The sequence below is a fragment of the Pleurodeles waltl genome, chromosome 2_2, assembly GCF_031143425.1.
Source record: "Pleurodeles waltl isolate 20211129_DDA chromosome 2_2, aPleWal1.hap1.20221129, whole genome shotgun sequence".
Taxonomy (NCBI): domain Eukaryota; kingdom Metazoa; phylum Chordata; class Amphibia; order Caudata; family Salamandridae; genus Pleurodeles; species Pleurodeles waltl.
Genome location: NC_090439.1, coordinates 404,555,378 through 404,568,065, shown reverse-complemented (window position 1 = coordinate 404,568,065; position 12,688 = coordinate 404,555,378). Strand labels below are relative to the sequence as shown.

General features: G+C 43.7%; 1 protein-coding gene across 1 annotated transcript; it reads left to right on the top strand.

Annotated features, from left to right (window-relative positions):
• The first annotated feature begins 2,791 nt into the window (after window positions 1-2,791).
• Window positions 2,792-7,988, top strand: LOC138282391 (uncharacterized). The gene is made up of 2 exons (XM_069219904.1): window positions 2,792-5,539; window positions 6,066-7,988. Exons 1-2 carry the CDS (start codon window positions 4,383-4,385, stop codon window positions 6,175-6,177), a joined length of 1,269 nt encoding a protein of 422 aa, XP_069076005.1. The 5' UTR covers window positions 2,792-4,382; the 3' UTR covers window positions 6,178-7,988.
• The last annotated feature ends 4,700 nt before the right edge of the window (window positions 7,989-12,688 follow it).

Below are 12,688 nucleotides of genomic sequence, written 5' to 3'. Positions count from 1 at the left end.
CATCATTCTGTTGCTCCCATTTGACAAAATGCTGGCCCGTGATGACGTTGATATTGCTGGGCATGTTGTGTTAGATTTTGACCTTATTGCCTCCACGCCAACATAAATGCTGGGCAGGCATAAGGCTGGTAATTCCTGGTATAATGAGTAACCATGAGGCATATTGTGATAATTATTCTCATAAAGTGGGTATCATTATTGTAATGGAGCCTAACCCTGCCATAATGTTGGTTTTGCCATATTGTGGTATTTATTGGTGTGTCATGGATTTCATTATTGTGATGAGCTCAGTCCTGCCATAATGCTGTTTAAAATAGTGGTGGTAATTCTTGGCGCACTATGGGCATTGTTTGCATGATAGTGTACACATCGGCATGCCCCTTTCTATCATATCGTTTTATTTTTCAAGTTGCTTTGATATAACAGTGCCCATTCTTTAAATACTTGTGGAAACCCCTAAAACAATGTTTGACCAGTGGCATAAAGCTGGAAACCCCTGACATATTATGTAATTTCTTGAAGTGTAAGGATGATACATGACTGTGTAAGGTAAAATCCATCAAGATATGGCAATTGTCCATGTGAGTGCTTTATGAAAATGAAAAGCTTATATTGGGGACAACTATGCATTCAGTAATGATGATAGAAAAGAGAGTTTTAGCATACAAAAAGCTTAACAAACTCGTTGCGTTTTAAAAATGCATTTATGGCTACTATATAACTGACAATTTATGTTGAGTTGGGAAAGAGGGAGCTAAAGAGCAGTTTCCCATTGCAATTCCCCTGTTTACGTGTTAATTATTGCAGAAAATCCAGCTGAATGATATTACACCAAATGTGGCATTAATAGAATACTCCACACACTGAACCATCTTTCCTTGGTTTGGTACGAATCCATTGAGTACTTTCTAAGAAATTAGGGGCATATTTATACACCGTTTGCGCCGGAATTGCGTCGTTTTTTTTGACGCAATTTCGACGCAAAACTAACTCCATATTTCTACTTTGGCGTTAGACGCGTCTAGCGCCAAAGTCCATGGAGTTAGCGTCATTTTTTAGTGTGGACACCTACTTTGCGTTAATTATATGCAAGGTAGGCGTTCCCGTCTAAAAAATCGACTCCGAGGCATGTGCGTCGGATTTATACTCCCGGGCAAAATTCACGCCCGGGAGTGGGCGGGTCAAAAAAAATTACGTACGCCCGCTTTTGCGCCGTTTTTTAGTGCCTGCAAAAGGCAGGCGTTAAGGGACCTGTGGGCTCTGAAGGAGCTAAGAGGTGCCCTCCCATGCCCCCAGGGACACCCCCTGTCACCCTTGCCCACCCCAGGAGGACACCCAAGGCTGGAGGGACCCATCCCAGGGACATTAAGGTAAGTTCAGGTAAGTGTTTTTTTTTTTTTTTTTTTGTGGCATAGGGGGGCCTGATTTGTGCCCCCCTACATGCCACTATGCCCAATGACCATGCCCAGGGGACAGAAGTCCTCTGGGCATGGCCATTGGGCAAGGGGGCATGACTCCTGTCTTTGCTAAGACAGGAGTCATTTCTATGGGGGTTGGGAGTCGTAAATAATGGCGCAAAACAGATTGAGGCGAAAAAATTGCCTCAACCTGACTTGCCCCATTTCTTGACGCCCAAGCTCCATTTTCCCCTACGCCGGCGCTGCCTGGTGTACGTCGTTTTTTTTAACGCACACCAGACGGCGCTGGCGGCTAATGCCGGCTAACGTCATTCAATAAATACGGCGCCCGCATGGCGCTTCAGAATGGCGTTAGCCGGCGCTAATTTTTTTGACTCAAAACTGCGTTGCCGCAGTTTTGCGTCAAAAAGTATAAATATGGGCCTTAGTGGTTTTTTTCAAATGTTCCAGTCTGGGTATGAAGATGTTTAGATCTATCTCAGCAGTTAATTCGAGACCCACAATGGACTTAAAATCCACAGGGGATTCATAAATCTGATTTTTTTTTTAAATGACAAACCATTATACTAGTGAGCTTTTTTCGCTTCACCCGTTGTGGATGGTGGTATGACAGAAAAACGCATGCACTTTCCATGCATACCTTTACAAAGTGGTAAGTACAATAGATGCGTCATTATCATGCATGCACTTATGATTTTTTTTACCATGCATATGCCTTTACCATGCATGCCTTTACCACGAACATTTCATTGTAAAGGCATGGTTGGTAAAGGCATATGCATGGCAAAAAGTAAAGAGGTAAGTGTAACCCACACACACACACACTTTTTCACACAAAAACCCTACCCGACGTAAACCCTGAAACCCTAAAAATGTCCTTACTACCCAAAAACCCATACCTATCCCTTACCACTCCAGAACTCATACCCCCCCTAAATTCTAAAAATATACTTACACCCAAAATCCCATACCCACCCTAAACTCAAAAGCCACTTACCACCCAAAAAGTCATACCCACCCTAAAACCTGAAATGCCCTTGCTACCTCAAAACCCATACCCACCCTAAAATCTAAAAATGCCCTGACCACCCCAAAAACCATACTCACCATAAAACCTAAAAATGCCCATACCACTTCAAAACTGATAGCCACCCTAAAACCTAATATAGAACCCTTACCACCCAAAACCCATATCCATCCTAGAACCTAAACACCCCTTACCACCCAAAAATCCATACCCACACTAAAACCTAAAGATGCCTTTACCACCCAAAAACTGAGACCCACCCTAAAACCTAAAAATGTCCACCCATCCTAAAACCTAAAAATGCCCTTACCACCCTGTCCTGCTATTTGATGGAGTTTTGTTTTGACCAATGACTTTGTGTTTCACCACTGCGCATATTAGTTGCTCAATGTTCACCAGTAGCACATGGTATGTTTTGTTCAGTTGAGCCGCCTATTGGCTTTGACATGGCATTAGCCATTACTTTCTGTATTCAGTTTAGCCGTCTATGGGCTTTGACATTGCATTAGTCATTACATTCTGTATTGTGCCTATTGGCTTTGACATGGCATTAGCCATTGCTTTCTGTATTCAGTTTAGCCGTCTATGGGCTTTGACATTGCATTAGCCATTACATTCTGTATTCTGCCTATTGGCTTTGATATGCTGTATCCAGTCTAGCCGCCTATTGGCTTTGACATTGCATGCCTATTGACTTTGACATGATGTATTCAATTTAGCTGCCTATTGACTTTGACATGCTATTAGATATTCTGCCTATTGGCTTTGACATGATATTCAGCTCCGCTGCCTATTGGCTTTGACATGATATTCAGCTTAACTGCCTATGGGCTTTGACATGATATTATATATTGCATTTTGTATTCAGCTTAACTGCCTATTGGCTTTGACATGATATTCAGCTCCGCTGCCTATTGGCTTTGACATGATATTATACATTGCATTTTATATTCAGCTCAGCTGCCTATGGGCTTTGACATGATATAAGACATTGCATTTTGTATTCAGCTTAGATGCCTATTGGCTTTGACATGACACTAGACATTGCATTTGATATTTAGGTTAGCTGCCTATTGCCTTTAACATGACATTGCATTTGATATTTAGGTTAGCTGCCCATTGCCTTTAACGTGGAGTTAGACATTGCAGTTGAGAATAGTTCTGTATTTTTCCAAGCTGTGTTTTTGCACCAGAGAACCAAGATGTTTTGCTCTCACAGTAGACTAGACCTGATAAGAGAGAGTACATGGGCGTTGTTTCTCTTCCCTTGAGCTTGGGAACAGGAGTAGTCTTGGAGACCTGGCCAGTCTCCAAAGGGCTTGCTCAGTTTCCCAGGTCTGAGAGGAGGGGGCACACCTTTGTAACGAATGTAACAGGCTGCAGAGAGTCAGATTCGAATCTGCCGGACCTCGTGCTGGAGCTTGGCGCCAGTTGCCAGCATCCCGTGTGGGTAGATGACACTCTTTCTCGCGGCTGACAGGGGTCCCCAGCTTGCAGACCTTAGAAAGATGTAGCTGTAAATAGTTCCTACACGGTGAAGTATTTGTTTTGCTTTGCATTCAATATCTTATAAATATAACCTGCTGTGTATATTGCAAACTGATATATTTTGTTTGATTAACGCGGACTTGAAAGCTACTAATTCGTCATTCATTCATAAACATTGTGGTTGGGGAAGAATAAAATAACAATAAAAGTCTTCTTTGACCTCAGAAGTGCATTTCTGTTGTGTTATGTTAGTGCTTAGAAACTAAATAAGAGGAAAGCACTACAATTGGTACCTGGAGTCGTGGGGTCGGTCATTAAGAGGTGATTAAAGGGGTTTGACGAGTTAGTAGATTTCTAAGTGCACACTTTAAAAGTGTAATTGTTTTTTGTTGTTTGGAGAATTACAGAAATTGTTTTCTGTTTGGAGAATCACAGTAGCACGGCAGACCATGTCTGAGAATACATGTGTTGATGAACTGCCTGATGGTGCTAAGAAAAACTGTGAATTGTTTTCTGTTTGGGGAATTACAGAAGAAAATGCATGTGTAGCTAAAAGGCCTGATAATGTTTTGAGAAATAATTCCCGTTGTATATATGTAGAAAACGTGTCTTTTGGAAGTAATGATGACAGAAAGGTCTGGATACCTTTATCTGCTTACAGAGAAATGCAGGAGAAATGTAGGAAGTTGGAACATGAAAATAGGAATTTACGTGCGCAAATTAGCCAGGATACAATAATTCAAAATAAGACTGAAAGTTATAAAAGGGCTGTTTTTGAAGAATCTTTCTTGTCCCATTCCAGTAATGAGGGGGTTAAGACAGCTCCGAGCTGCACTGAGTTTCCGTGTGAGCCAGGGTTTTTGGCAGCCAAAGTGCATTCCTTAACTGATAACAGGGACGAGAGACCAGAATGTGATTTACGAGTTACGTTGCAAAATGCACAAGTAAAACGAAGGATTTTAGAGCAAGACACCCCGAGTTTCATTAGCTTGTTTGATTTTTGGAAAAAGAATAGCCCTCATTTGAGAGAAATCCTAACACTTTTGTACATGGTCACTGTGAAAAATAATATGCAGCTGCGCGCTTGTGATTTGGCAAATGAAATAATGCAGACTTCAGGTTTCTGCGCAGTGCAAGAAGGAAAAACTGATGTACATTTAAATCATGAACAAGGAAAGAAAATAGTGCCCCTAGCTAGAATCATACAATGGATCTGGTACTTGCAAGACAGGGCTAGAGTACCACAGATAAAAGAATTATCAATGAAGTTGTGTGCACCATTTGAATTCGTGTCTACTGAAGATAAAAAGCATGTTTGTTTTACTAATGATTCATTGACTGAAATGTTGTTTTCTGGCACAGGAGAAGGAACAGCGTTGTATAATGTGTGTCAGATTTTAAAGCAAGAGCTACATGAGATGTGTCATTTTTATGCTGATTTTTGGTTCTTTGATAATGTTTTAGCCACATGGCTTGTACCTAACTGGTTCAATTACCTTGCAGATGTTAATCAGAAAAATTCAGAGAGAGAAGTGTTCACCCAGAATTCTGCCTTAGTGGGGATGGCTATGTGGGTGCCCCAGAAATGTGAAAAGGCCACTTACAGGTGGGCAGAGATGAGAGAGATGCCCATTCCCCTAGATTTGATAAAAACTGTGCAGCACGCACAAAAGCAATCTGTCATGCAAGCAGTCACAGAGCAGTTGGGGAGAGGAAAGTTACCAGAACAGAAATGGCAAAGTGATCAGGTTTTAGGGAGAGTGATTGCTGCAAATTACCAAGGCAAAATCGAAATTATGCTGATACCTAGAAAAGAATCTGATTCATTCATACAAATTGGAGACAGAATGGCCCAACTTGACAAAAATGCAGTGAATGGAGGTTTGGTAAAGAAGGAGTCTGCCCCAGCCCTTCTGACAGTGCAAGAAAAGGGGAGCTGTGGCGCAGCAGATAAAAACCTCAGTTCTGATGTGTGGGCTGAAGCCCCAAGTGATCCTCCAGAACCTGCAGAAAATATAACAAAGGGCCTCAAAAACGTCCTGCTGATTATAAAACAGGGAAAGAAAGAGGAAGGGTGCAGTTTAAATGAAAAATGTTATTTGCAAGAAAAGTCATACTTGTTTCTTTTGCAGATCCTACCACGTTTCGCCACTGTCCCTGAGTGTGCTGTGTGGTCCCCCTTCCGGTGTGTGCGTGTGGGGTCGGGGAAGGGACCGAATCCCCAACCTGAACCGGGCTGAGTAAAGTGCCAGCACCATGGATCCATTTTGCGCAAACTGCGCCTTCAGTTCAAGTTCAACTTGTTTGCTGTGTTTTTTTTTTTTTCCCCTCTCGTATGGAACTCTGACTTTTTCTTACCTTCCAGAAAACCTTTCAGGTGGACCGTGCACCTTTACATGAGCAGAACTCATGCCACATCAAATTGCTAACACTGTTGAATTAGAGACTCATTCAGAAAAAAAAAAAAATTGCCCAGTCTTTTCTATGTAGATGTATCTGATGTGAAAAGGTCATGAAATCAATGTGTTAATTCACTTCTATTGCTTTACAGGGATTGCTTTGATCATTGAAATTTGATTTGCTGATAATGTTTTTTTTTTGTTTGTTTGAAATATGAGATATGTGAAACAAAAATTCATTGGTCAAAGGGCGGAATGTCCTGCTATTTGATGGAGTTTTGTTTTGACCAATGACTTTGTGTTTCACCACTGCGCATATTAGTTGCTCAATGTTCACCAGTAGCACATGGTATGTTTTGTTCAGTTGAGCCGCCTATTGGCTTTGACATGGCATTAGCCATTACTTTCTGTATTCAGTTTAGCCGTCTATGGGCTTTGACATTGCATTAGTCATTACATTCTGTATTGTGCCTATTGGCTTTGACATGGCATTAGCCATTGCTTTCTGTATTCAGTTTAGCCGTCTATGGGCTTTGACATTGCATTAGCCATTACATTCTGTATTCTGCCTATTGGCTTTGATATGCTGTATCCAGTCTAGCCGCCTATTGGCTTTGACATTGCATGCCTATTGACTTTGACATGATGTATTCAATTTAGCTGCCTATTGACTTTGACATGCTATTAGATATTCTGCCTATTGGCTTTGACATGATATTCAGCTCCGCTGCCTATTGGCTTTGACATGATATTCAGCTTAACTGCCTATGGGCTTTGACATGATATTATATATTGCATTTTGTATTCAGCTTAACTGCCTATTGGCTTTGACATGATATTCAGCTCCGCTGCCTATTGGCTTTGACATGATATTATACATTGCATTTTATATTCAGCTCAGCTGCCTATGGGCTTTGACATGATATAAGACATTGCATTTTGTATTCAGCTTAGATGCCTATTGGCTTTGACATGACACTAGACATTGCATTTGATATTTAGGTTAGCTGCCTATTGCCTTTAACATGACATTGCATTTGATATTTAGGTTAGCTGCCCATTGCCTTTAACGTGGAGTTAGACATTGCAGTTGAGAATAGTTCTGTATTTTTCCAAGCTGTGTTTTTGCACCAGAGAACCAAGATGTTTTGCTCTCACAGTAGACTAGACCTGATAAGAGAGAGTACATGGGCGTTGTTTCTCTTCCCTTGAGCTTGGGAACAGGAGTAGTCTTGGAGACCTGGCCAGTCTCCAAAGGGCTTGCTCAGTTTCCCAGGTCTGAGAGGAGGGGGCACACCTTTGTAACGAATGTAACAGGCTGCAGAGAGTCAGATTCGAATCTGCCGGACCTCGTGCTGGAGCTTGGCGCCAGTTGCCAGCATCCCGTGTGGGTAGATGACACTCTTTCTCGCGGCTGACAGGGGTCCCCAGCTTGCAGACCTTAGAAAGATGTAGCTGTAAATAGTTCCTACACGGTGAAGTATTTGTTTTGCTTTGCATTCAATATCTTATAAATATAACCTGCTGTGTATATTGCAAACTGATATATTTTGTTTGATTAACGCGGACTTGAAAGCTACTAATTCGTCATTCATTCATAAACATTGTGGTTGGGGAAGAATAAAATAACAATAAAAGTCTTCTTTGACCTCAGAAGTGCATTTCTGTTGTGTTATGTTAGTGCTTAGAAACTAAATAAGAGGAAAGCACTACACACCCCAATGCCCATACCCACCCTAAAACCTAAAAATGCCCTCACCACCCCAAAACCATACCCACCCTAAAACCTAACAATGCTCTTACCACCCAAAACCACTTAATGCTTACCTGAACTTACCTTTAAAACCTTTACCACGCACACACCTTTACGATTCATGCCTGTCAAAAATTAAAAAATACCTACCTTTAAAACCTTTACCACATCTACACCTTTACCATTCATGCCTTTTAAACAAAATTAATTGTGAAGGTATAGTTGTGGTAAAAGCATGTATGGTAAAGCCATGCATGGTAAATGCATGTGCATGGTAAAGAAATCATGGTAAATGCATTGCGTTGTATGTGATGTGTTTTAAGTGATGTTTCCCATTGTGGATTTGTGAGTCTGACTTGATTTGTGATTCTGCAACATTCTAATTTCCTCACCATCACAGAGAAATGTATTTTGCATCTGCCGCTATCTAACATGGTGCACCAAGCCCCATATTGAAGCTATAAAAAGTGCAGAAAGAGTGTGGGTGAGCCTTCTCTGATCCTCTAGTTATATGGGGTGGGGGGCAAAGAGACCTCCCTGGCAAAATGAAATAAAAAAAGTAACTTTTATCATAGGATTTCTGAAACCTCTGTTGGAAAGTTGAATCCGAATCCTCCCTGTATGCAGCAGTTTTTTTTTACTAGATTTATAAATCATGTAAAAAAGAAAAATGGAAAATGTATTCACTTGCTCTTGTGGCATTTGGTCTATGGCCACAGAAACGGGTTTGCCATATGTGACAGATTGGGAGCAGGGCACGACCACAGTCCAGTACCTGCCCCAAACTCCTTCTCCAAGTGGCCAAGGTCTGTGTGCAGAGGGGTTTGGCCTTCTCAGGTGTGATGTGTGCTGCTTTTGGGTGAAGGCCACGCATTGCAAACCACACCCGCTGTGCACAGTTAAGGGCCATGCCTAGTTGGATTTGACCATAACGGGAGGCATTGGGCACAGGGCCTGGCCACATGCCAGTCCCTGTGGTAGACCACCACTGTGCACAGTCATAGGCCACTTTTAGGGGACTGCCTGCCATGGTTGGTTGGGCTCAGGAAACTGTTGGATGTGGATTATGATAAGAAATAAATACAATTATTTACTTTAATAAAAAGAAAATGAAGTTATGATTCACTTTGGTAATAACTGTAATAATAACTGTATTAAAATAAGTTTTAAAAAGGCCTTAGAAAGTCTTGAAAAAATTGTTGATATAGTGTTAGGATTATGAATTAAAACTGAAAAAACATTAAAATTTGCAAGTTACTTGAAATTCGCAAGTTACGGTTTATGATTGCGATCCATAACTCATGCAATCAGCATGTAAACCATAAATCGCACACAGAATGCAATGCAAATAACCTCACAATAATTATAGCTCAAAGGAACAAAACTTTAAGAAGCATTTGCAATGCAATGGGTTTCACGTTTGCTCGAGGTAGAGCTATTAGCGTTGTAAATTCCTAACTGGACTTTTCTTGCCACACAGATTGAAAATAAAAAGTAAAACAGTTGACATTGAGCCAATTCAAATTGCCGCAGTGAGCGCGAAGAGAGAGATAAAAGGAAAAATAAGTTCACTCACAGTCAAAGTAATCTCCAAAAGTGCAATTAGCCATGTAACAGGGTCGATGGCCAAGGCAGTTACCAACGAAAACAAAGGACTTTTGAAAGGCAAGCCAATGAACAAGTGATAGTGATGGGCGTGTGGTGGGCATCGTTAAAAGCCCAGACACATACCAACACGTCAGAAAAGCAGCGCTTGCCCGTTGCTATGCTCAACCTAAAAACCAACGCTTACTCTAACAAATGTATGATATTATGTTCATAGTTGTTTCTTTCATAAGGTTGCTTACATTCTTAAAGGCACCTGTCACATCAAGAGCATGTAATCTGGGATGTGGAGTAATAATTTGCATGTCTGCTGTTTAACGTTTGAACGGTGTCTTAAATTGCCATAACTTGCGAATTTCAGTGTTTTGCGGTTTTTATTTACAAACATAACTTAAACTGTGGGTTTTTTCAGTGAAAAAACTTTGCCAAGTAAAATGGTGCATTTGGGCAATTCATTTTGTGCACTAAGCAAACCGCCCTCTATTGGACCATTTTGTGAGTGCCATTGCACACCTCATGCCCTTTTTTAGCTATTGAGGTCACACGAGTGCTGTAAAATCCTAATTTACAGTATTTTTTTTATTTTTTTCCCAGGGTGGTGCGGGAGACCCTCACTCCATGGAAGAAGCGAAGTTGTTTCGCTTTGCTTGACCTGTGCATTCAGGGGTTCAAATTTCCACTGTAGGTTGGGTTGCCTGGTGACTACTAGCACCGGAAACTGGGTTTATTTATGGTCAAGTACGCAGACCATTACCTATGTACAATTATCCCATTAAAGTACAAGCCGTTTACAATTATAACAATTCTTTGCAATGCATATGCGTACATGATATATTCTTCATTAAAAACCAGTCATTTTCCATCACGACCTGTTGTCTGAAAGCTTTTGTCCAGTTATTGAAATCTTCCCTTATTATTGCACGTCATACACGGAATCAATCAATCAATCAATCAATCATAGTATTTATAAAGCGCGCTATGTACCCGTCAGGGTTTCGAGGCGCTGAGGGGGGGGGGGGGGGGGAGGGGAGCGCTGCTGGTTTATCGGTCGAAGAGCCAGGTCTTGAGGAGCCTTCTGAATGCGAGGAGGTCCTGGGTCTGGCGAAGGGATGTGGGGAGAGAGTTCCAGGTCTTGGCGGCGAGGAAGGAGAAGGATCTGCCGCCGGATGTCTTGCGCTGGATGCGGGGTACGATGGCGAGGGCGAGGTTGGCGGATCGGAGTTGACGTGTTGGGGTGTAGAAGTGAAGTCTGGTGTTGAGGTAGGAGGGTCCGGTGTTGTGAAGTGCCTTGTGAGCGTGGGTCAGGAGTTTGAAGGTGATCCTCTTGTCTACCGGGAGCCAGTGGAGTTCCTTTAGGTGAGGGGAGATGTGACTTCGGCGGGGTATGTTGAGGATCAGTCGGGCGGAGGCATTTTGGATACGTTGGAGGCGTTTGATGTCTTTGGTTGGGATGCCTGTGTAGAGTGCGTTGCCGTAGTCAAGTCTGCTGCTGACGAGGGCCTGGGTCACCGTCTTTCTGGTTTCTGTTGGAATCCACTTGAAAATTCTGCGGAGCATTCGGAGGGTGTTGAAACAGGAGGAGGAGACGGCGCTGACCTGTTTGGACATGGTGAGGGCGGAGTCCAGGATGAAGCCGAGGTTTCTTGCGTGGCTGGCAGGGGTGGGTGGGGGGTCCGAGGACGGAGGGCCACCATGAGTCGTTCCAGGCCGAGGGGGTGCGTCCGAGGATGAGGACTTCCGTCTTGTCGGAGTTGAGTTTCAGGCGACTGTTGTTCATCCAATCGGCAATAGATTTTAGTCCCTCGTGGAGGTTTGTTTTGGCGGTGAGCGGGGTCTTTGGTCAGGGAGAGGACGAGCTGGGTATCGTCGGCGTAGGAGATGATGCTGAGATGATGTTGGCGGGCCAGTTGAGCGAGGGGGGCCATGTAGACGTTGAACAACGTGGGGCTGAGGGAGGATCCTTGGGGGACGCCGCAGATGAGGTTGGTGGCTTTGGAGCGGAAAGGGGAGAGACGGACTCTCTGCGTTCTGTCGGAGAGGAAGGATGAGATCCAGTGGAGGGCTTTATCTTGGATGCCGGCTTCCTGGAGGCGGGTCAGTAGGGTGCGGTGGCAGACGGTGTCAAAAGCGGCTGATAGGTCGAGGAGGATGAGGGCTGAGGTTTCGCCGTTGTCCATTTGATGTCTGATGTCATCTGTGGCGGCGAGGAGGGCGGTCTCAGTGCTGTGGTTTCGTCTGAATCCGGATTGTGAGGGGTCCAGGATGGAATTGTCTTCGAGGAAGTGGGTGAGCTGAGTGTTGACGATCTTCTCGATGACTTTCGCTGGAAAAGGGAGGAGAGAGATCGGACGGAAGTTTTTGAGGTCGTTGGGGTCAGCCTTGGGTTTTTTGAGGAGGGGTTGGATTTCTGCGTGTTTCCAGCTGTCCGGGAAGGTGGCAGAAGTGAAGGAGAGGTTGATGATCTTGCGGAGTTCGGGGGCGATGGTGGCGTTTGCTGAGTTGAAAACATGGTGGGGGCAGGGGTCCGTGGGGGAGCCTGAGTGGATGGTGTTCATGGTTGCTATGGTTACTGCCTCGTCCACGTGGGTCCAGGCGGTGAGGCGGCAGTCGCGGGAGGAGACGTCGGGGGTGGGGTCTGGCGGTGGACCGGTGATGAAGCTGTCGTGGATGGTGGTGATTTTCTGGTGGAAGAAGGTGGAGAGGTCGTCGCAGAGTTTCTGGGAGGGCGGGATGTCGTTGGAGTTGGCTTTCGGATTGGAGAGTTCCTTCACGATGCCGAATAGTTCTTTGCAATCGTGGGCGTTGTTGTTGATGCGTTCGGTGAAGTGGGCGCGCTTGGCGGTGCGGATCCGTTGGTGGTGTTCGCGTTGGCGTTTTTGAGGGCGGCGAGGTTGTCGGGTGTGCGATCTTGGATCCATTTCTTTTTGAGTTTCTGGCAGTTGCTTTTGGAGGTGGTGAGATCGTCTGTGAACCAGGCTGGTTTTCTCTTTCCTTGGGT